Genomic DNA, 24969 nt, shown 5'->3' with positions numbered 1-24969 from the left:
CCGCCACCTCAGCCTCAACAAAAGGTCCCCTTTGGTCCACCTCTAGAACTGCCCCGAGGGTACAGTCCTCCTCTCTACTCACTCGCCGTCCAGTTAGTGGATCAACGTAGTAACACTCTTCTCCTCCTACTAAAAGAGGCATTTGTCTATAGACCTTTCCCCCTGTCGCAATCTTTGGTGGTTGAGGGAACTGGGCTCGAGGAGCCAAAGTCCCCCCTTTGACCACCTTACCCTTTGGTACCGTCCCCCTTTGGACTGGAACGGTCTGAACTTCTTCCTCCTCTACTTCCAGTTCTCCATTTTCAGGGTTATAGGGACACTCGCGTTTCCAATGTCCCACCTGGTGACACTGGTGACACTTTGTCGTTTTTTTCAGTGTAGCAAAGTCTATTCTAGGTCTCGGATTTTCCTCGTTGTCCCTATTCTGACTATTTGATCTCCTTCCCATTGTCCCTGTTCCCTGTTGCTGCTGTCCGCCCTTTCCAGCCGACTGCATCTGTACCATCATCAACTTTTCCTTAAGTTTCTTTGCTTTGGAATCTATTTCATCACTGCAATACCTTGCGTATCTCAAAATTTCATCCAATGGCTTGTTTTGCCAGCAAATTAAATGTTTCTGAATCATCAAACAAATATCAGGTCTCAACCCCAAAACGAACTTCGATACAAACTGTCCTATGTCTTTGGGATCCATTACATCTAATCCACTGTATTGTTTGAACGTTTTCAGCAATCGCTCATAAAATTCATGGACTGTCTCCTTGGGTTCCTGTCTAGTTCGGTCTATTTTCACCCAATCTATATCTTGCGGTGGCACCTTCCCTTTCAGCCATGTCATCACCCTTTCATATTTTGTCATTACTGTTTCTGACGGTCCATTAGTACGAGCATCTCTTACTGGTTCTGCTGTGGGCCACTCGACACTAACTTTGCATGCTATCCACAAGTCTCCTGGGACCACAATGTCAAATAAAGTGTTCAAATCAATCCACAGTACCTTCGAGATCTTCACAAACCTCTCTACCTGTTTGTACCATTCTACGGGATTTTCTCTTAACTTCGGAAATGAATTGGTAAATGCAGCCAAATCTCCCCTACTCCAAGGCACATGTACATAACTCCCATTCGCTAGTTCTCGCAAAGGGAATGCCTCCATCCGCAGTGGCCTTCCCTCCGGGGACATCACAATCGTGCTTCGCCTGACAGTCCCTTTCTTGGACCACCTTTCTTCCCATTTGTCCAGATCTCTCCATGCTCTTATTCCTGTGATCAGTTCCCTTATGTGTGTTTTTAATCCAGTTGTCCTCCTCTCATCTAGGTCCTGATCTGAATACTGCAACCTATGGTTACCCTGTAATGCCTTTGTTCTCGACAAGTCTACCATATACTTGTCTGCCAGTTCAGACAATTTCTCGTGAATTGCTCTTGCCTTTCGGGTAATATCCTTAGCTATAAACAGCAGCTCGTCTTGTTCGTACATGTCAATCATTTCTAAAGGCAACGCACCATCTATTATCTCGTCCAGATCAGATTTTAGACTGGTCACATCGAGCCTTTTTGCCTTTATCACAGCTTTCAGTATGCTGTCTCTAGAGAGCCCATTTACGTCTCTCCCATCCCAGCTCTGAGTCCTGCGTCTGGGCTCAGGCGTGTTATGGGGAGTCCTCCCATGCTCCCATCTCTCCAGGTCCCATGCAGTTCCATCCTCTCTTGGTGTGTGGTGAAACACTGCTCTATTCCCCATAGTCCCACATTGCCCATTCTGCTTGGTTTCTTTAGGTGCATGGTAAGACACTCCATTATTCCCCATGCTTTCGCAATTCTCCTGTTGTCCATGATCGCTCGACGCATGGCATGGGCCTTCGCGGCTCCCCATGTTCCCGTGATTCCAATGCTGTACGTTATCGCCAGGTGCATGGTGGGTGCACTTAAAGCTATCCCTGTATTCTTGCGTCCTTCGGTCTCCCTCACTGTGAATGAGACGAGACGCCCCTCCATATTCTGTACTTCTACCTTCTTGCTCCTGCCTACTTCCACCGTGGATATGATGGATATCTCCTCTATTCTCCTGACTCTTACCGTCCCCCTCCTGACCGCTTTCGCTGGCCCCGCAGTGAGACAATGTCCCATTGCATCGACTTCCCCATTCAGCTTCCGCTCTTGACCTGTTATTCTGTTTTTCTGTGGCAGCATCCCATTCCCTCAAGGCAGCCCTCAACTCCTTAAAGGATTTCGGCCGTGGTCCTCTCAGATCCATCGGTCCTCTCTGACCCCCCTGTTCTGTTATGGGATCCACTGCTGAATCCAATGGGGTGCTCCATTCTCTCGGTCCTGGCAATTGCCTCCGGGCATTTGTCATGTTGTTCCTCCTTTCCATTTCAGCCCTTTCTCTATCTAGCCGTTCCTGTTCCTCCTCTCGCACTTTCTCTGGGTTATAAATCGATACTATAGGACCTATGGTAACGGGTACTTGAAGAGCATCTGGCAATCCATAAGACTCAACACACTCCATTGCTGGCACCTTCTGCACCACAAACCTTCTGACTACTATCTGTACTGGACTAGGTTGAGGTGTTTCCTCACCTTTGGTAGGTTCCCAATCCGTTATAGGGAGTGGTCTATTCTCCCCTATGCCAACCCTATCTTCCCTTGGGAGCTCGATACCTTCCATCTCTCTATTGTACGGAGGCGGTCTATCTATCAACAACCTATTTATTAGGCTATCCTCTGACTCGCTCTCGTCATCCTCCTCTGGGGTTCTCTTGTCTCCTGTAACCTCTATCACTGGGTACAACTTATCCACTTCAATAGTCTGTACCCTCAATTTCTTGGTTTCTGCATCCAATTTGGCATCTTGTACTGCTCTTACCGATCGTCTCACTCTTTCTTGACGTCTGTTCTGATTCCTGTCGTGCGCCGCCCTAATCCACGCATTAAGGGCTTCAAACTGTGTTGGTCTAGGCAAAGGTCTCAATGAAGACATAATTGCTTTTAGCTGGTGCAACACTTCTAATCTAAACGTTCCGTATTTCGGAAAAGTCAGTTCCTCGTTCCCTTCTGTAATCTTACTCCAAGTGCTAAGCCACAATATAGTATGCAGCCCAACATTCGTAGCCATATAATGAGCTGCTGTACCCTCTGGCAGGGCCTCTTCCCCGTAATAAGATTCTCTCCTTTTTCTCTTAAAGATCGCTCTCAAGCATTTAAAACACTTCATGATCAAAATCTACAATTTTCCCCTATTTCCCTGCATTCGTTTACTTCCTGATGACAATCCACCAATCCCAGCGCGGTTCTCGCTAACCGGCCTATCCCAGCGCGATTCGCGTCAACCAGCCTATCACAGCGCGGCTTCACACCAACCGGCCTATCACAGCGCGGCTCTCTCTGACATCACTCGTCTCCCCTTCGCAGCAGTTCCCCTCCTTTCTCAGCTCGTCTCCCGGTCATGCATGCGTCCCATTCATACCCTGAAAAATGATTACTTCCGACCAAGCGATCACTTTCCTTGACTGTACGCCCACAGTCTAACTGTAATTGTCACCTTAACTGACGAAATGTCTTTCCGCGAACGTCCAGACAATCGCCTTAACTGATAGGTTACTTACACACAGTAACTTCCGACCAGCGTCCGTTACCCATACACTCACTCTTGCATTCCCCCTATCACGGTCCTGCGGGCGATCAATGGTACCTCATGACCCCCTTTATAATGGTCGACAATTACTCTGAATGTCCGATACACCCGAACCACTTAAGCTCTTCTCTGAACTTAAGATTTTCACCAGGTCGCGCGCGCACACAACCCTCTCTCAATCACACTACAGGCATTCAACTCCGCATGACATTACAATACAGATACAACACAAAACACCGCAATCTGACAACGCATGACCCTTATTATACTCACTCTCGACCGACTGCTGCTTTTCTCTCACACCGTCAGCACCTTCTTCGGCAGGCGATTCTTCTGCTGCTCATCTCTCGATCTCTAGGGGCCTCGGGGTAATCTTAACCTAGTCTAGATCACCTTCCTCTAGAAGGTAACCATCCTCTGCTACCAACTGTTACGGCGGGATTTTTTCTCTCTTATCAGATCACTATAGATCTAGATCCCACTCAGGTCGACTGAACCTTTGTTACCTGTCATAGAGTAAAAAGCAATCCACTACTAGGTTAATCAGCTCAAGACTTTACACAACTCTGAAGAACCACTTACCACGAATAAGTTTTAAAGTTTTATTATAAAGCCAAAGATAACTGGAGATACAAACATCTCAATATAAGGTTCAAAAGATACACTGGCATCAATACAAACATGAATTCTCTAAATGCTCTTAGGCGACAGAAGAATATCACCAAGACTAATTCAAAGATCAGCAAGTTTGCAAGAATAGACACAAGTTGTAACTTGAGCGTCATTTACAAAAGGAAGGAAAAATCCAGATTAGACTGTCCCTACACTAGACTAAGTGACATCCCTACTTAGCAGGATCTTAACCTAAAAAGGTGTCAGCCGTGGTGACTTCCAAAGAAGATCACTCACTTTCCCTTAGTCTTTGTTTGTAAATCTGTGCATCGCAGTTATGCCCTTTCTGCCTACCCATCCGCTCTCTAAGGTTCCTCAGGCCATCTGCTCTAACTCCACCCAAGGGTGCTGTCCCTAATACAAAATCACAATTACAGTTGAAACGCCCCTCAAAGACGCCCCTCACGTACACCCCTCACGTGGTGTCAGTTCTGGCTTTTTCCATGCTGATACTCCTCTGGACTCCTTGTTAGCGTTGACCTTGCTTCTCAGGCTCTTCTCCGGCAAGACGGTACCCCCCAGGAAATTCCTGAAGCCTCCTCCAGGCCTGTGCCTGTCTCCCAGAACAGAGCTCTATTCATCACTCTCTTGATTGGAACCCCCTCGCACCTGCAAACAGACACCCATGAAGTGGGCCCCAAATTCCGGCCTCCAGCTTATCTCACAAGTCATAAACCTTCGAGCATGGTCCACAATTTATGCTTAACACGACCTGATTTTAACTAGCACATGCAGATCAAAAGAAATGTCCTTATCTCTTCAGGCCTACTAGAATTACATGAAACAGGCCTGTGCACTCTATGAACCTTTATTTCTCAGCCTAAACAGTGTTCTAACTTATTACACACACTGGTTATAGGAAACACTTCTATAAAACATATATTTTCAGTCTATGATCAATAATACTTTGAATTATAACAACAGTAATCCATCTCATGTGAAATTGTAAAGGCACGTTTTCTTTCTTAATGAACTGCCATGAGGCCTACACATTTCTACGTTTGGCAGCATTACATTCTCCTCTGCAACAGCCACATAACATGGAATTTAATATCATTCTAATATCTCTAAACATTACTACATTAGCTTTTCACACTGATATATGCACTCTGTATTAATTAAGCACTCTTATACGTATGCACTCTATGAATTCAACACTTTTATATGTTTCTTTAACTAGACTTGTGCAACGTGCTTGTAAATATGGTGCACTTCTACATTTTATTTGATTTGCGCTCTCTCAAGGGTAATTGGAGGAACAAATTAAGATAAATATTATGGCTATACTATATAACTCCTCATTATACCACTGAAATCAGTCCTTTCAAGTTGCTAAAGGGCAGAGATCCAGCTTCTATCGTATGTCCGTAGTGGTTTAAAGAGAAGTGGAAAGGTAAGGAAGAAGGGTGTAAAATAACTGATTTTGCTGAAAGGGTGAGCTGGAAACAAGACAAGTCCAAGGAATGGAATGATGCCAAATGGAAAGTGAAGTCTCACAATATCAAACCTGCCAATTGGTTGAGGATTCTTAAACCTAAAATGATGAATAAAGAGTTAAGTTAGGCAGGGCTATGAAGGTTTTAAAGATATTTTCTAACTGTGTGGTTACCCAGGATGTAGAGCGTGAAATGTGAAGAGGGTGGCTAAGTAATAAGTACACAGATGGAGGTTTGGGGCGGTGGACATGAGGATAAAAGTGAGAATGTGGAAGGGAGGCATAATTGCTTACTAGTAAATATGGGTGTGAGATTGTCATATGAGTATAGCAATGCCAATAATGTTTGCATAATTTGTATATTGGTAGGTTTCCCTAATGTTCTTAGTCTCTATTATGTTTTATGTGGATCGTTTTTGTGTTCCCCTGTTTTAGTTTCTTTAGTTTCATTTTGTAACATGGGATATGTGTTACATTCCACTGTATTAACATTAATAGCATTAATTCTAGGCACATGCCCCATTGTCTTTTGTGGTGCATTTTGGATTCCAAGTGAATATTGATCTTGGAATCCCAGGGTGCACTGCAGTTAGATCTGGAGCTGTTCTACTGACAGGACCTATTGCTGTGCTGCTTCTACAATAAAGACTTCATAAAAATTGGATTCTTGGATTTAACAATACAGTTAAGATATATCCTTTTCACTGTTACATAAAGATGTAGACCTTTCATGGAAGATTACTAAAAAAAGTACTTGTCTTCAGATACCCACTTTGATCTGCAAGTTACAAGTGCCAGGAGTTTCGTTTTTCTCTTTTAGCGTATTCCTCTATCTCCTTTTCTACTATTGGCCCTCACATTCACATTGAATGTGGTCATGGGTGGTGGCTGTGAGAGATGAAAGAGTTATTCGAGCTTAATGGATCCAGAGTACAAGGTTAGGGCATTCTGACAGTATGTGGTAAGCAGCTTTCCCAGCAATATGTATCTGGTTTTGAACGTTTTCACAGTTTGTTCATGCACCTATCTCCTGTGCAAGTCACTCAAAAAACCTAAACATCAGGGATTGTTAGCATATGGAATCATGGATGCTGAGCAGTAAACTCTCTGGTGCGTCCATCTTCTCACCTCAAAACCTTCTGATGTACTTCTATCATGACAGTTAATTTTTTAAGGATTGGAGCACCTGGTGGAGTTGTTGCAAGAGGCTACTGGCTTCACAGGTGATGATTGTGTTGTGAACTTTTCCTCCTTAACATTGCTATGTGTGCAACCTGCCTTTGGTGACTTAGACTGAGGTAGGGTTTATAAGAAGCATCTGGGTTAGCTTTTACAATGTGCTTTTGGTATGTTGCTACACCTGACGATATTGGTGCTCGTGTATTGGGATGGTGCCAAAGGTGCTGAGGCTCTAAATAGTCTGTCTACTGACATATATGGCTATTCTTATATATTTCATGTGGAAATTTCATGACTTTATGACTACAGTGTGGGGTTTTATTGTGCTGTACCTGTGAAATTCTTCCTGATGTTACTCACCATCATCTTGTCTTGCTAGGATGTTGTAGTTAAGTGCACAGTTATTCCCATCTCTGTGAGTAACACACATTCTGCATTTTGGAGTCATAGTTAAACGGGTAAATTAGGGGTGAGAGTTAAATTGACATACAGGTCCAATGTGCTATTTATTATATGTTGTTGATTCCTATGTGAGTTGAGTGAAAGGAATGCTGTGGTATTGCCTGCCATTGATAACATCCTGCATGTATATGTCTGACTTTAGTCACACGATATTTAAGTAACTTGAGTGCCTGTGAGCTGTGCGTGCTTATCATGGTGCATTGGCATGTTGCTCTGTATCTTGGGAAAATGCTTTCTCTAGTCTGCACCCATAGTTATTGTATAATATGAAAGGATAATTGATTGATAAGTAATATTATTTCAGACAGCATATTGATTCTTTACTTGTAATTTTGCATCAAATCCTACTTCATATATTGTTACAGTTCAGCTGATGAATGTCTTCCTCCTTTTTCACATATCATCTACTCTTACTGTTTAAACCACAAATTAATTTCTCATTCCAGCATATTTCATACTTTCACTCTTTATCTTTTTCTTTGTCTTTGTTTTAAAAAAAATGTCATTCTTTTTGTTCTGCTGGTGTCAGGGCTCACAGGAGGTTTCCTCCCCGCAGCCATGTTGTGGTTCTGCTGTCAACCACTGCTTCACGGTTTTACTATCCCAGGGCCCATCGTGTCTGGAGTTGGCGAGTGTGCTGGCGGAATTGGACATCTAAGATGGTGCGCGCAGTTGCTGAATACAGGATCTAGAAGGTGGCCTTTGACATGAGTAGGAGATGGGACAAGTTGTTCCAGCTGGACTGCGGCTAGGCTCGCAGTCATCTCTACGGTGAGGTTGTCCATAGTATTGTCAAAATGTATATTAAGGTCGCCAAGTAGCGTGAAGTTTGACTGGGAGGTAACCCTTAGAGGTGGTGGTGCCCTTAGTCACCACGGATGATCCAATATTATACAATCTTGAAGATTTTAAGAAAGAGTTCCTTCGAATATTCGATAGGAGAAAAGCTTCACAGGCTACAGATAATGAACTGTTAGAATTAAATCAGGGAAATCGAGAGTTGGTTACCTATCTTGAGACGAACTGGCCAGAGAACAAGAGAGCAGCTGTTTTCTATCGAGGATTAAGAGAAGAACTAAAGGATGCGCTATCACAGATTCCCAATAGACCTACAGAAATATCTGAGTTGGTGGATTTGGTGTTAGAGATAAGTTTCCGAAAAACTGAACGCAAAGGAGAATAAAGAAGAGAATTCAAACGAAGTGTTCCTCGGTTTGATCGAATAAGAACAGATTCTTCGCGAACTTCAGAGGGAGCGTCAAGTGGAGAACCTATGCAAATTGGAGCAATACGTGGCCCTTTGTCCAAAGAAGAGAAAGAGAAAAGACGACAGAACAAACTTTGTATGTATTGTGGAGGAAGTGGACATTATGTAAAATATTGTGAAAAGAGACCAAAAACCCCTAGCAGAGAGAAGGAAAACTCGCAGCACCACCAGTGAATGGAGTTGGGCTGGTGGATGCAACAGAAAACACAACTCCAACAAACCATCAATTGGCTAATACATTGCAAGTATCTTCACTGCATGTAACGTTATCAGAGACCTTGAAATGCCGGAATGTCAAATTGACCGAAGTTATGATTATGGTGGATTCAGGTGCCATGGGAAACTTTTGCGACCAGAAATTCGATCAGTATATTGGATTGCTATTGTTTAAGAAGGAAAGAAGCGAAAGAGTGAGAGCAGTGGATGGAACTGAATGGACTTCTGGTCCCAACACCAATCACACTGAACCAGTGCAGTTAATCACTGCGGAAGGGCATCAAGAACTTCTCCAATTTAACCTCATAGATGCTCCACAATTTCAGTTAATCCTTGCCTTACCCTGGCTAACGGAACATAATCCTCATATTGACTGGGCAGCCAGGACGATTCAATTGAATTCGGAATATTGTATCAAACACTGCTTTAAGGAAAGAGAACTACAGACTGAACCCAGTGTAGTATCTTGCCTATGTAACAACGGAATGTCTGTATGTTTAATTCAGACAAATGAACTGCCAGAGGAATTAAACGATTTTGCAGAACAATTACCGCCCCATAGATCTTACGACTGCAAAATTGAATTGGAGCCTGGAGCGAATTTACCCTGCAGTAGGGTGTACGCTCTAACTGAAAAAGAAAATCTCCACCTAAAGGAAAATCTGAAGAAGAACCTTAAAAATGGCTTCTTTAGACCATCACAATCACTGGTGTCATCTCCGCTCTTCTTTGTTACAAAGAAGGGGGGGTCTCAGAACTTGCATTGATTACAGAGGAATCAACAGAATAACAGTAAAATATCGATATCCTCTGCCCCTCATTTTGGTACTCCTTGACCAAGTCAAAGAAGCCAAGATTTACACGCGATTAGATCTATGAGGGTCTTACCATTTGGTTCGTCTTTGAGAAGGAGACGAGTGGAAGACTGAGTTCAGGACCAGGTATGGTCTCTATGAGTGCCTCGTAATGCCATATGGTCTTTGCAACGCACCTGCACCGCACGTGCAGCATTTCAATACTTTATCAACAACGTGTTGAGTGATTTTATCGATCAGTGTGTTATAGTATACATTGATGACATCTTAATCTACTCCAACACTGAGGAAGAACATCTAACACAAGTTCGAGCTGTGTTGCAGCATTTGAGGGAGAATTCTCTCTACGCTAATTTAGAGAAATGTCTGTTTAACACTGATACAGTGGAATTTCTTGGATTTGTTTTGTCTCCAGCAGGCATTACGATGGATCAAACACAGGTACAAGCAGTGATGGATTGGAAATCACCCACTAGTGTGAAGGAAGTACAAAGTTTCATCGGGTTTTCCAACTTCTATCGACGAATTATCCACGACTTTTCTCAAAAGATCCTTCCCTTGACACGTTTGCTAAAAAAGGGAGTGCCTTTTGCATGGTCTGAGGAAGCTGAGATGGCCTTTAATCAATTAAAGAAAAGCTTCACATCAGCCCCAGTATTGCTTCATGCAGATCCAAATGAACCATTTTACGTAGAAACGTATGCATCAGATTCAGCTATTGGAGGTATCCTCTCCCAACGACACAGAGATACTGGTCAACTGCACCCAGTTGCCTTTCGATCACGCAAGCTAAATCCAGCTGAATGCAACTATACCATCACAGAGAAGGAGCTTTTCGCTATAAAAGATGCCTTTAAGGATAGGAGGCATTATCTTATTGGTGCCAAACACACAGTAACTGTTTACACTGACCATCGAATTTAAAGTTTTTACGTTCAGCTCATACACTCACCCCACGACAGTTACGCTGGTCACTCTATTTTGCTGACTTTGATTTTGTCATAACTTTTTGTCCAGGAGCTAAGAACGGAAAGGCGGATTCTCTTTCTCGATTGGATTTGGATGATAAAAAGTCCATCAACATAGCTCAACTAATAATTCCTGATGACAAAATAGTTGGAGCCATAACCCAAATCTCTTTTGAAGATCAAGTATGACAAGCAATGTCTATTGAGGAAATTGGAGTCTGTATTGCTGAAGATTCACAACGTACACTCCATAATGATCTACCGTATCACGGATCCGCCTTGTTCTTGCCCACCAAGAATCTTCAGGAACAAGCAATGAAAGAATGTCATGCTCATACAATGGCCGGACATAAATGTATCCAAAAAACTGAAGAACTAGTTAAGCGTTGCTTTTGGTGAGTCGGGATATCCGACAGTATGTTTTGGGATGCGGAATCTGTGCATGGGGAAATCAGAGAAACAAGTCCCCAAGGGTTTCTTGCGACCCTTACGACACCACCACACCCTTGGCACACGGCGTCACTAGATCTCATAGTGGATCTGCCTTCCTCACAAGGTTTTGACACTATTTTAGTCTGTGTAGATACCTTGAGTAAGATGGCGCACTTCATACCAACATAAAGGCACGCCTACAGCTAAATAACTTTCACAACCCTTTAACCAAAATGTCATTCGCTTACATGGTGTTCCTAAGGTCTTGATTACAGACAGAGGTTCACAGTTCTTATCCCACTTTTGGAAGGCCTACACAAAAGGTCTAGGTGTTGATCATCGTTGCTCTACTAGTTTCCATCCTGAGACTGATGGTCAAAACGAAAAAACTAATCAGGAGTTAGAAAAATATCTTCAACTCTATCTGTTAGATGAGGAAGGTGACTGGCCTGATTATCTGTATCCACTGGTTATTCACCTTTCTTTATGAATACAAGTAGACATCCAAACTCACAGGTAGCGTTTGACAATGCAAATGTTCCAGCAGTCCAAGACCTTGCATCCCATCTAACTAGAATTCACCACACTGCCACACAAAGTTTGATTTCAGTTAAAAAACAATACAAACATTTTGCTGATTCAAAACGTAAACCCCCATCTGATCTCCAGATTGGTGACAAGGTCTGGCTTTGTACTAAGCATCTGAGATTGAAAGGTACTTGTAAATTTCAACCACGTTTCATTGGCCCTTATCCAATGGCAGAAATCATTAAACCGGTAACCTTTCGGTTAACCCTTCAAACTACTCACCCAGTAGTAGATTTCACTCAGTTTTCTACATTTCTCTGCTTAAGAAGGTTCATCCTACCCTGAGGGAAACACATCCACCTCCACCTTTGGTGAAGTTGAATACGAGGTCCAAAACATTTTAGATTCTAAGAAAGTTGGCACTACTCTTTTCTACCTTATTGACTGTAAGGGGTATGGTCCTGAGGAACGTTCCTGGGAATGCAGTTCTGATGTACATGCTCCTCGGTTGATTAAGGCCTTCCATGCTAAATTTCCTGAGAAACCTCGTTTGGAGGAAACCCCGTTGGAAGGGGGTACTGTCAGGGCTCACAGGAGGTTTCCTCCCCACAGCCCTGTTGTAGCTCTGCTGTCAACCACTGCTTCACTGTTTTACTATCCCAGGGCCCATCGTGCCTGGAGCTGGCGAGTGTGCTGGCGGAATTGGACATCTAAGATGGCCGCCAGCACACCCGCCGTTTAGCTGTCAAGTTTTTAGCCTCATTCCCTGAACACAGGTAAAGTGTGCGCGTTAACATTTCTCTGAGCACTTCACCAAGAAGATTCCACAAAGACCTACTTCTAAAACGTCGTGTTTAGTCAGCTAGGGTTCCGTTGGACAATGCAAAACAAAGCTTTTGTAATCTGCTCTTTTGTAATGTTTCTCATTATGTTTCATTTCTGTTCCTAATGTGAAGCGCTCTGACGCCTTCGGGTAAAGTCCGCGCTATATAAAAATGCATAAATAAATAAAAAACTGTGACTTCAACGTTGGGTTCGATTTAGGGAAGTGTTCCGCAGGTTAGTGTTTGGTTCTTAGCGCATTTAACCTGGGACGTTTTGTTAGTGCGCAGGTCCCAAGGAAAAGCGTCACGAATGAGTATGCGCAGTTTGAATAAAAACGTAGGCGTTGATAATTGAATGCGCATGTGTGAAGATTAGCATTACAGTTTTCCGCAGAAGGCGAGAGTTTTCCGTTATCTGCAGTTGACCAAAGGTGAATTTAACCAATGCTTTGAATCTAGAGATTACGTAATTTGATATTTGATAAAAGCTTAACTCGGCTGAGTTAGCAAACCTTCTTAGTTCATAGGCCAGTTGTGAGACTAGTATTTAGTTGTTTTGGTTGCAGATAGAAATATCGTTGTCACTCAAGTTATAGCTGATAAGATGGCCCCCGAGTTATTGTTGCCAACAAGAACAACTAGTTATAACAACACTACATTGAAAATACCAAAGGAGATATTCAAAAGAGGAAGCTAGAGATCTAAAAAGTAAGTAAGGAAAAAATTACATACACGATAATGTAAGAACATTGTAGAAAAAGAGAAAGTCATTTTCCTCTTCAAGATATATAGAATTGAATTTCTAGCTAACCTAGATGATAACAGAAAAAACATCAATCAACATAACAGAAGAGAGGCAAGCCCTAAGAAGGTTCCTGGTAAGAGATAATACAGTTGTAAGTTATAGTGCTGTAAGAATAAAAGTATAAGGTAACCGATGTACATTTATTACAGCTCTTAAGAAGAAGATCAAGACGAGAGAGACAGTGAACCAAGAAGACTTCAGGGCAGTCTCTTCTTTTATCCCATTCCCCTTTCCCCTCTTGGTACTTACCTGCAACGGAGAATCTAGTTCCTTGCAGTTGAGTCTTGAGTGGGGAGTTGGGACTAGGCGTCAGTCTGCTCCTGTGTGTGTGTTTTAAAGTACCAGTCCTGACAGCTGGTTCTGCCTTTTCCCCTTTGTTCTCTTATTAAATAACCCTAATGTGTTTGTTTATTGTTCTTCTGTAGGTTTTTTGGTTACCACCACAGCCTGCATTGACACATCAGCATTTGGTTGATCTAACATGGTGATGCATGATGTTCATTTTAACCTTCAGTGCTGTGAGTAAATGTCATCAGGCTAACTGCTAGGCCAGGTGTTCATGCACAGATATTCTAGGATTATAGATATTTGATTCATGGATGCTGTGGAGTCTACCATCTTCACCTGAGATTGTCATTCTCTTTCCAGACTGAAAATGACACAAGAGATAAGGTTGTACGCCTTGAGCATTCATGGTTTCGAATGCATATGATACCCCTCTGCTATTATTCTACCATTTCCTGCTCTCTGCCTTGAAATGTGCTTATTATGTGCCAATTCTTGTCTCTTTTCTCTTTACTCTGTCCTAGGTAGGTAATTAAACCAAAAATTAAACTAACATCTTTCCTGAATAATGATTTAAACCCCAAATGTATAACACTCACTATGGGACAATAAACTCACTGACATCATATGATTTTGTTAGCTAGTGTTCCAGTGAGAATTTGTGGCCTGCTGTTATCACCCCTTCTTGCTGTTCTTTTGTAGCTCATTTTCACTGTACTTTTAGGCCTCTTATGAAGAGATATTTTTGTGCAAAAGGTTTACTTCCTGCAATTTATGGTCAGTTTGAGACACATTTTATACTTGGTTTGAGCATATCATGGGTTAAGGATGTTTCATTGGTTTATATTGTCCTCCCAGAAAAATGCTCTGAGTAATACAACTTTGCAAGTGGTGCTGATGTGAGGGTGCTTTGTAGTAGAAATAGCAGATTGTTTTTATTATTGCCTTTCTTCATCTCTTTTTTAGTTTTTGACTATCTACATTTTCTCTTTCTCTTCCTTTACATATTTCCTTCTGTTTTTTCATTTTCTCCCTTTTTTCAACTTCGAGGACTTATTTTAGTGTTCTGATCCAGTATAGAGTCATAAACTGGATTGGGAGATTTACCCAATTGTAGAACCCAACAGTTGAGGTGTTTGTGGAGATGGGAGTCCCATCTTTGGTTAGAGTACTGCCGATTGAAACGTTATGGCCATTAGAAAAGTATGTTATGTTTCAGGATTGATTGGAGAGTGCAAATAAACTGTCTCATTTTGGAGAGGAAAGATCGTAAACTTCAGATCCCATAGCTGACAAAGCTGCTAAATCCTTGGAACATACTATGTTTTTGGTGCCCGGGTTGCTCCACTAAAGATCTACAGTCTTGGATACACAATGATTACAAAAAAAACAGTGGTTATTCTTATTAAAGGACAAATCTGCAACTTCTGTAATTAAATGCCTTCAGATCGAGAAATGATTTGATATCCTGACAAGAATTTACTTGGATCACCAAGCAGTAAGAAATGTGAGGTGCACACCTGACAGAGAGCAAGCACTTCACTACTGTCTGTGACTTTTACAGCAATTATAGTCCCCAACCCAAATAGGGCATGGCTCCTGATGGCTTTGCAGTGATTACAGCATCTCAACAGCCTCTTTAGGTCATCCAAGCATATGGTCACTTCATTCTCTTGCTTTCGTTCTTTTACTTACATTGACCATATATTTGTGGACTCAATTGTAAATGCCTTAGGTACTAGTGCCATATGTGAGAAAAACTGCTGGTGAGAGCAGTGTGGAAGGGTAGAGTCAGGGATAGATTCTTAAGCATTCCCAGTCTTTGTGATAGATATGCCTTCCCTTTTGTTTGAAAAGGTCACTTATGCCTTCACCAGAATGTAGGGCTGAGGCTCGGGAGGCTGGAGTGGGGATTGCAGGTTTATAGGTAAGGATTGAAGGACAACATCTGTTGGTTCAGACTGGCCCATCTCCATCTTTATGTAAATATTTATCAAGGACCCCCTGAGTACATGGAAATGAAGTTCCTAGACCAGGGAAAAGCAAATAATTTGATATGTATCAATCTAGGCAACAGAACGTAATAAGTGGTCGAAATGAACTGAGCTAAAACATAGGTTGTTTGTAAAAAAGGGGTAGTTCAATTTTATTCATAAATTCTTTTAAAAAACACATTAAAATAATAATACATATTCACAAATTGTATGCGACATAATAAATCAACAATACACAGCAACACTTTAAGAGAGAAGGACAAATAATCCAACAAATGAAGGTTATATAAAATGAACACAGTTTTTAAGAGAGAAAGGTGTGGCTAAAATAATCTCTACGCGCGTTTCGGCGAACCAGCGCCTTCTTCTGGAGCAGCCACGATAGTATCTGAAATGGGAAAATTCCATAAAACAAAAAATATTATGTACAATAATGCATCAATTTATATTATGTTACACAGAGAAAATTAAAACAAACCAATGTTAGGCTAATAGTCTCAGACTTTCCATTCTATTGTGACCAAGCTTATTAATATTACAATAATACTTTGACGGATTTCTTTTCCTTGCCTTAATGATCATCAAGAAAAATAGAAAAATGGAGTGAATCCTTTTAACTCATATATTCTTATATGAGATAATGGCCAAAAACGGGAGAAGGAGTGGATACCTTTATACTAAATAGATTATTCCCAAGTTTTGGTGGTGAGGAAGCAGGGTTCTTACATAGGATGGCAAATGCGAGGAATCAAATGATTGATATTAGTGATGGAAAATACGAAATATTCTAAATGGTGGCAATTCGCAGCGTGCTATCAACGCGGGACTTAAACAATGGTATACAATACATTCATATCATAGATAAGGTCACTTACTTAAAAAACACGGAGTATATTAATGCTATTTGATGTTCTCAATCTGGATTATCTGTATAATGACTTTCTTTTCTTTGGTTTGGTGACGAAGATATTCTAGACCCTAAAAAACATAGACATTTCATGAACATTGATTGTTGTTTTAGTGTAGTCTATGATTTTCTAACCAGCCCATAATTAATGAAAGGACCAAGCTAGTGTTTTACCTATTTTAGTTAAGGTTTGCAGATAGATATTCCATAGTCACACGATGTAATTTGTTTGTCTTGATTGTTGATTTTTGAATTTCTATATTTCCTAGAAGAAATTATGAGTTCTTTTAGTTTATTGAATCTTTTCTATTTTTGATATTTTATATTAACTAGACAGTTAGTGAGTATACATTAGTAGTTTTTTGAAAACATTTTCATTTTCGAGGATGAAGGTACCTTAAGTGAGGAGTGGGATTTCAGTTAGACCCGCCTGCCGGAGTTAAAATTTATGGCCACGATAATGAATATTTTTGTGGATCCCAAAAGATATAGTCCTCCTGATGTGGAGATAACAAATGGCGAGATTGCCTATAGAATGGATGGAAAGAATTCTGGCATCAATTTTTGGAGAATAGTCAATGCATGGCGACTTCATAGACTTACTGTCTCTTAAAGAAGAAGGACTGATAGTTACCTTTTTACTTGTGCTCAAGGAGCGATGGATTTCAAAGTGGTTTAAAATAACTCCCTGTCTGTAAAATGAACAAACAGGGGGGGGAAAGGAGAGAGAGAATTCTGTTACCCACTGTTTACTTTGGAGATTATCAGTTAACTAAACAAGTGATCAGAGTAAAATTACCGCATAGGGATTTTAGCGAACACTTACCCAATAGATATCAACAGGGCTCAGAGATTCCGGCGGCGGGACACGGGGGTTCTATGCTCCTTCCACGAAAGACGGCATTTTAAAGTGCCTTTACTTCCTGTATATATACCCTATTTGATTGGATGATTGAGTACACCTGACCTGGTGTTGACATAAAAAAAGGACCAAAAATTAAGAAGAAATGAAAAGAGGACCAGATTCTCTAGAGCAGGAATCAACAATGGCTCCCACGTAAAATGTCACTGGTGTGAACATGAAAGAAGGACCAAAAAATAGGAAGAAGTAAAAAAAGGACCAGATTCTCTAGAGAAAGAATCAGCAATGGCTCCCACGTAAAATATCACTGGATATACATCGGTGCTGATGTATAGCACAAGGATTAACCAGCTTAACCGAGTGGAAAGCAATTGGGGAGTGGAGCTATATTTTAACTTGGGACTAGAGTCAGATTTAGCTGATGTCAAATCCAAGCAAAAAGATTCTAAATATATAGCGCTTCAAGATTAGGTGCACAAAAATGACTCATTATAGATTTGGTGCTGGTTTTTTCAATATTTTTAGAGTAAAAAAGATTTCTATAGGAAAGTTATTTTTCCTGAAATTCGTAAAAACTGTACTTCCATTAAACAAAAAATAATGCGTGTGAATTTAACGAGGCTCCATGCCTTTTGTTATTTTAGAAAAGTCGAGCATTAATATTCCTTCGATCTAGTTGTTGCTTAATTACACCTGTACGACAAAGTGAGGTGCAGGGAAAGATTCCCCTAATCAGGAGCTTAAACTTTAGATAAAAAGGGAGCAGGGTGAACTACATCTTGGGAAAACACTGGGATTGACTTTTCTTATTGCTGAATGCCTATTATTAGGTAATTTAAATTTAATCATAAAGAGTGAGAAGCTGTTTTTGCTGCGGTAGGGAGAGTCAAAAGATGCTCTAGCAAATAGCGTGCTCCCATGGCAATTCGCTATTCATTCCTTCTCGAAAGGTGTTGAAGACAAATATCCAGAACACCTCTCTCTTTTTTCTGATGGCACAACCCCCATTGGAGTCTGCAGTATGAATTTTTTCTAGGACTCTCCATTTAAGGTCCTCTGCCTGATGTCCCTTTTCTAGGAAATGCTTCACCATTGGGGCAGCGAGTTTGTGGGTTCTTATCGCTGAACGATGTTCATTTAAACGTGTTTGTATAGTTCGAGATGTTTCTCCTATATACCCGAGGAGACACGGGCACTGTATAAAGTAGATCAGATTTGAAGATTTACAGTTCCACATTTCTTTTGCCACTGTTGTGTGGCCATTGTGTGTGAATTCTTTTCCTCTTATGATACTAGCACAAGAGGAACATGAGGAGCAGGGGAAAGTTCCTTTTATCGGATTGCCTGATACAATCGACCTCTGTGTTAAAAGATTTTTGTCCGATGTAGGTTGGAAACGTGAACGAACAATATGTTCTTTGATGTTTTTATTCCTTTTGTAGGCAAATAGTGGTTTAGCTAGTTTCAGTTCTGGAGTACAATTGCTATTTAAAATGTGCCAGTTTGAATTTATGACTTGTTTAATTTTTGTGTCAAGGGTGGAATGTTTAGTTACACAGACCACCTGGTTGGTGGTTTTAGCTGGCTTTTGTTGGAGCAAATAATTGCGATCATAATAGCGGGCACGCTTATAAGCGTGTCTCACTAGCCGGTGTGGGTAGCCTCTCTCGATGAATTTACTTCTCATCGCAATCGCCTGTTTATCAAAGTCTGCCAGGCTGGTGCAGTTGCGCCTAACCCGTAGAAACTGAGAGAATGGAATTGAATCTTTTTGTGATCTAGGGTGGAAACTACTGTAGTGCAGCAAGGTGTTTCTTGCTGTGGGTTTCGTATGTAGATCCATTTTTAAAAAACCATCATCATTTATAATTTCAATGTCTAAAAATTCCACCTTCTCATCACTGATATGCGACGTGAAGTGGAGATTAGGGTCTGCTTCGTTTATCCAATAGACGAACTCGTCTAGTGCCTCCCTCCCATTGGTCCAGACAAAAAAAATGTCATCTATGTATCTGGACCAATGGGAGACAGACTCGAAAAAGGGCGCCAATTCATTATAGATGTTTTTTGCTTCGAAGGCCGCCATATATATATTCGCAATCGAGGGCGCTACTGAAGCCCCCATACTTACACCCTTTATCTGGCGATAAGTATTCAAGCCAAATTCAAAAAAGTTGTCAGTTAAGACAATTTTTAGACATGCCAATAAAAATGATTTAGGGCAGGGTATGTTGTATGAGTCAATGAACCAAGATGTAGCTGTCATTGCTCCAAGGATGGGAATATTGCTATACAGGGACTCTACGTCCAATGTAACTAGAAGGTCTCTTCCAGAGGTAAAGGTTAAGCCTTCTGTCTTTTGAATCATGTCACCTGTGTCACGCACATATGACCTGATCTTAGATATAAATGGACGTAGGTGGTTATCTATATATTTGGAAAGGGGCTCAGTAGCTGTACCAATGGTTGACACTATGGGTCGATAAGGTGGATCTAAAGGGTTTTTGTGAATCTTAGGCAGCCCGTATATACAGGCTGTTTTTCCCAGATTGTGATTTAAGAATTCAAATTCTTTAAGATTGATGTGACCATCTTCTAAAGCTGTTTTGGTTAAAGATCTTATTTTTTTAGATAGATTCAGTGAAGAGTATGCTTGAGTAGGGATGTAAAAGGTCTTGTCGCTTAGCATTTTTAACATGTTTAGTTCGTATTGGGAAGTGTCAATAAGGACAATCCCACCTCCCTTGTCGCAACTCTTAATGGTAAGATCTTTGTTGGTGGAAATAGTTGATAGAGCTAGATGTTCTTCTTTGTCTATATTATAGATTGGTTTTGGAATGTATCTCAAGGCCTGGTCCAATTTCTTTAAAACGACCAGCTCAAAAGTGGCCACTTCTGGTCCTAGTTGTTCCAAAGAGGGACTAAAGGTCGAGGGAAGACATAAAGATTTGGCATTGCTATCTAAAGGTCTTTCTTTTGTGCCCCATTCAACTCCAAACCTTTTTGAACTATATTGCGATATAATTTCTTTTTTTCGGAAAATACGTTTGAAAAGATTTTTCTCAACTAATGATGATACTGATATAGAAACAACCAATGCCAAATCTTTATGTCTTCCCTCGACCTTTAGTCCCTCTTTGGAACAACTAGGACCAGAAGTGGCCACTTTTGAGCTGGTCGTTTTAAAGAAATTGGACCAGGCCTTGAGATACATTCCAAAACCAATCTATAATATAGACAAAGAAGAACATCTAGCTCTATCAACTATTTCCACCAACAAAGATCTTACCATTAAGAGTTGCGACAAGGGAGGTGGGATTGTCCTTATTGACACTTCCCAATACGAACTAAACATGTTAAAAATGCTAAGCGACAAGACCTTTTACATCCCTACTCAAGCATACTCTTCACTGAATCTATCTAAAAAAATAAGATCTTTAACCAAAACAGCTTTAGAAGATGGTCACATCAATCTTAAAGAATTTGAATTCTTAAATCACAATCTGGGAAAAACAGCCTGTATATACGGGCTGCCTAAGATTCACAAAAACCCTTTAGATCCACCTTATCGACCCATAGTGTCAACCATTGGTACAGCTACTGAGCCCCTTTCCAAATATATAGATAACCACCTACGTCCATTTATATCTAAGATCAGGTCATATGTGCGTGACACAGGTGACATGATTCAAAAGACAGAAGGCTTAACCTTTACCTCTGGAAGAGACCTTCTAGTTACATTGGACGTAGAGTCCCTGTATAGCAATATTCCCATCCTTGGAGCAATGACAGCTACATCTTGGTTCATTGACTCATACAACATACCCTGCCCTAAATCATTTTTATTGGCATGTCTAAAAATTGTCTTAACTGACAACTTTTTTGAATTTGGCTTGAATACTTATCGCCAGATAAAGGGTGTAAGTATGGGGGCTTCAGTAGCGCCCTCGATTGCGAATATATATATGGCGGCCTTCGAAGCAAAAAACATCTATAATGAATTGGCGCCCTTTTTCGAGTCTGTCTCCCATTGGTCCAGATACATAGATGACATTTTTTTTGTCTGGACCAATGGGAGGGAGGCACTAGACGAGTTCGTCTATTGGATAAACGAAGCAGACCCTAATCTCCACTTCACGTCGCATATCAGTGATGAGAAGGTGGAATTTTTAGACATTGAAATTATAAATGATGATGGTTTTTTAAAAATGGATCTACATACGAAACCCACAGCAAGAAACACCTTGCTGCACTACAGTAGTTTCCACCCTAGATCACAAAAAGATTCAATTCCATTCTCTCAGTTTCTACGGGTTAGGCGCAACTGCACCAGCCTGGCAGACTTTGATAAACAGGCGATTGCGATGAGAAGTAAATTCATCGAGAGAGGCTACCCACACCGGCTAGTGAGACACGCTTATAAGCGTGCCCGCTATTATGATCGCAATTATTTGCTCCAACAAAAGCCAGCTAAAACCACCAACCAGGTGGTCTGTGTAACTAAACATTCCACCCTTGACACAAAAATTAAACAAGTCATAAATTCAAACTGGCACATTTTAAATAGCAATTGTACTCCAGAACTGAAACTAGCTAAACCACTATTTGCCTACAAAAGGAATAAAAACATCAAAGAACATATTGTTCGTTCACGTTTCCAACCTACATCGGACAAAAATCTTTTAACACAGAGGTCGATTGTATCAGGCAATCCGATAAAAGGAACTTTCCCCTGCTCCTCATGTTCCTCTTGTGCTAGTATCATAAGAGGAAAAGAATTCACACACAATGGCCACACAACAGTGGCAAAAGAAATGTGGAACTGTAAATCTTCAAATCTGATCTACTTTATACAGTGCCCGTGTCTCCTCGGGTATATAGGAGAAACATCTCGAACTATACAAACACGGTTAAATGAACATCGTTCAGCGATAAGAACCCACAAACTCGCTGCCCCAATGGTGAAGCATTTCCTAGAAAAGGGACATCAGGCAGAGGACCTTAAATGGAGAGTCCTAGAAAAAATTCATACTGCAGACTCCAATGGGGGTTGTGCCATCAGAAAAAAGAGAGAGGTGTTCTGGATATTTGTCTTCAACACCTTTCGAGAAGGAATGAATAGCGAATTGCCATGGGAGCACGCTATTTGCTAGAGCATCTTTTGACTCTCCCTACCGCAGCAAAAACAGCTTCTCACTCTTTATGATTAAATTTAAATTACCTAATAATAGGCATTCAGCAATAAGAAAAGTCAATCCCAGTGTTTTCCCAAGATGTAGTTCACCCTGCTCCCTTTTTATCTAAAGTTTAAGCTCCTGATTAGGGGAATCTTTCCCTGCACCTCACTTTGTCGTACAGGTGTAATTAAGCAACAACTAGATCGAAGGAATATTAATGCTCGACTTTTCTAAAATAACAAAAGGCATGGAGCCTCGTTAAATTCACACGCATTATTTTTTGTTTAATGGAAGTACAGTTTTTACGAATTTCAGGAAAAATAACTTTCCTATAGAAATCTTTTTTACTCTAAAAATATTGAAAAAACCAGCACCAAATCTATAATGAGTCATTTTTGTGCACCTAATCTTGAAGCGCTATATATTTAGAATCTTTTTGCTTGGATTTGACATCAGCTAAATCTGACTCTAGTCCCAAGTTAAAATATAGCTCCACTCCCCAATTGCTTTCCACTCGGTTAAGCTGGTTAATCCTTGTGCTATACATCAGCACCGATGTATATCCAGTGATATTTTACGTGGGAGCCATTGCTGATTCTTTCTCTAGAGAATCTGGTCCTTTTTTTACTTCTTCCTATTTTTTGGTCCTTCTTTCATGTTCACACCAGTGACATTTTACGTGGGAGCCATTGTTGATTCCTGCTCTAGAGAATCTGGTCCTCTTTTCATTTCTTCTTAATTTTTGGTCCTTTTTTTATGTCAACACCAGGTCAGGTGTACTCAATCATCCAATCAAATAGGGTATATATACAGGAAGTAAAGGCACTTTAAAATGCCGTCTTTCGTGGAAGGAGCATAGAACCCCCGTGTCCCGCCGCCGGAATCTCTGAGCCCTGTTGATATCTATTGGGTAAGTGTTCGCTAAAATCCCTATGCGGTAATTTTACTCTGATCACTTGTTTAGTTAACTGATAATCTCCAAAGTAAACAGTGGGTAACAGAATTCTCTCTCTCCTTTCCCCCCCCTGTTTGTTCATTTTACAGACAGGGAGTTATTTTAAACCACTTTGAAATCCATCGCTCCTTGAGCACAAGTAAAAAGGTAACTATCAGTCCTTCTTCTTTAAGAGACAGTAAGTCTATGAAGTCGCCATGCATTGACTATTCTCCAAAAATTGATGCCAGAATTCTTTCCATCCATTCTATAGGCAATCTCGCCATTTGTTATCTCCACATCAGGAGGACTATATCTTTTGGGATCCACAAAAATATTCATTATCGTGGCCATAAATTTTAACTCCGGCAGGCGGGTCTAACTGAAATCCCACTCCTCACTTAAGGTACCTTCATCCTCGAAAATGAAAATGTTTTCAAAAAACTACTAATGTATACTCACTAACTGTCTAGTTAATATAAAATATCAAAAATAGAAAAGATTCAATAAACTAAAAGAACTCATAATTTCTTCTAGGAAATATAGAAATTCAAAAATCAACAATCAAGACAAACAAATTACATCGTGTGACTATGGAATATCTATCTGCAAACCTTAACTAAAATAGGTAAAACACTAGCTTGGTCCTTTCATTAATTATGGGCTGGTTAGAAAATCATAGACTACACTAAAACAACAATCAATGTTCATGAAATGTCTATGTTTTTTAGGGTCTAGAATATCTTCGTCACCTAACCAAAGAAAAGAAAGTCATTATACAGATAATCCAGATTGAGAACATCAAATAGCATTAATATACTCCGTGTTTTTTAAGTAAGTGACCTTATCTATGATATGAATGTATTGTATACCATTGTTTAAGTCCCGCGTTGATAGCACGCTGCGAATTGCCACCATTTAGAATATTTCGTATTTTCCATCACTAATATCAATCATTTGATTCCTCGCATTTGCCATCCTATGTAAGAACCCTGCTTCCTCACCACCAAAACTTGGGAATAATCTATTTAGTATAAAGGTATCCACTCCTTCTCCCTTTTTTGGCCATTATCTCATATAAGAATATATGAGTTAAAAGGATTCACTCCATTTTTCTATTTTTCTTGATGATCATTAAGGCAAGGAAAAGAAATCCGTCAAAGTATTATTGTAATATTAATAAGCTTGGTCACAATAGAATGGAAAGTCTGAGACTATTAGCCTAACATTGGTTTGTTTTAATTTTCTCTGTGTAACATAATATAAATTGATGCATTATTGTACATAATATTTTTTGTTTTATGGAATTTTCCCATTTCAGATACTATCGTGGCTGCTCCAGAAGAAGGCGCTGGTTCGCCGAAACGCGCGTAGAGATTATTTTAGCCACACCTTTCTCTCTTAAAAACTGTGTTCATTTTATATAACCTTCATTTGTTGGATTATTTGTCCTTCTCTCTTAAAGTGTTGCTGTGTATTGTTGATTTATTATGTCGCATACAATTTGTGAATATGTATTATTATTTTAATGTGTTTTTTAAAAGAATTTATGAATAAAATTGAACTACCC

The 24969-nt window shown here is 40.5% G+C and overlaps 1 protein-coding gene and 2 long non-coding RNA genes across 5 annotated transcripts in view; 1 reads left to right on the top strand and 2 right to left on the bottom strand.

Annotated features, from left to right (window-relative positions):
• The window catches only part of LOC147662790 (uncharacterized), a 35305-nt gene extending 33495 nt beyond the window's left edge, over positions 1 to 1810 (bottom strand). The window contains exon 1 of the mRNA XM_086950901.1: positions 648 to 1810. Within this exon, the coding sequence (XP_086807027.1) occupies positions 648 to 1810 (1163 nt within the window). The remainder of the gene's footprint in view (positions 1 to 647) is intronic.
• A 14783-nt stretch (positions 1811 to 16593) lies between these two features.
• Positions 16594 to 17870, bottom strand: LOC147662789 (uncharacterized). Its single transcript, XR_015305496.1, has 3 exons — positions 17061 to 17870; positions 16823 to 16954; positions 16594 to 16691 (listed from the first exon to the last, which is right to left on the bottom strand). It is a non-coding gene; the product is annotated as an uncharacterized LOC147662789 (long non-coding RNA).
• Positions 17871 to 22757: 4887 nt separating this feature from the next.
• Positions 22758 to 24934, top strand: LOC147662788 (uncharacterized). Of its 3 annotated transcripts, none has more exons than XR_015305495.1 (5): positions 22758 to 23375; positions 23510 to 23567; positions 23674 to 23805; positions 23937 to 24027; positions 24131 to 24934. It is a non-coding gene; the product is annotated as an uncharacterized LOC147662788 (long non-coding RNA). The 3 variants fall into 3 exon arrangements; XR_015305494.1 differs by having other exon boundaries at positions 22758 to 23567; positions 24131 to 24233; positions 24721 to 24934; XR_015305493.1 differs by having other exon boundaries at positions 22758 to 23567.
• Positions 24935 to 24969: the final 35 nt, after the last annotated feature.

Source organism: Lissotriton vulgaris, unplaced genomic scaffold, assembly GCF_964263255.1.
Source record: "Lissotriton vulgaris unplaced genomic scaffold, aLisVul1.2 SCAFFOLD_825, whole genome shotgun sequence".
NCBI classification, from domain to species: Eukaryota; Metazoa; Chordata; class Amphibia; order Caudata; family Salamandridae; genus Lissotriton; species Lissotriton vulgaris.
This window is presented reverse-complemented; position numbering and strand designations above follow the sequence as displayed.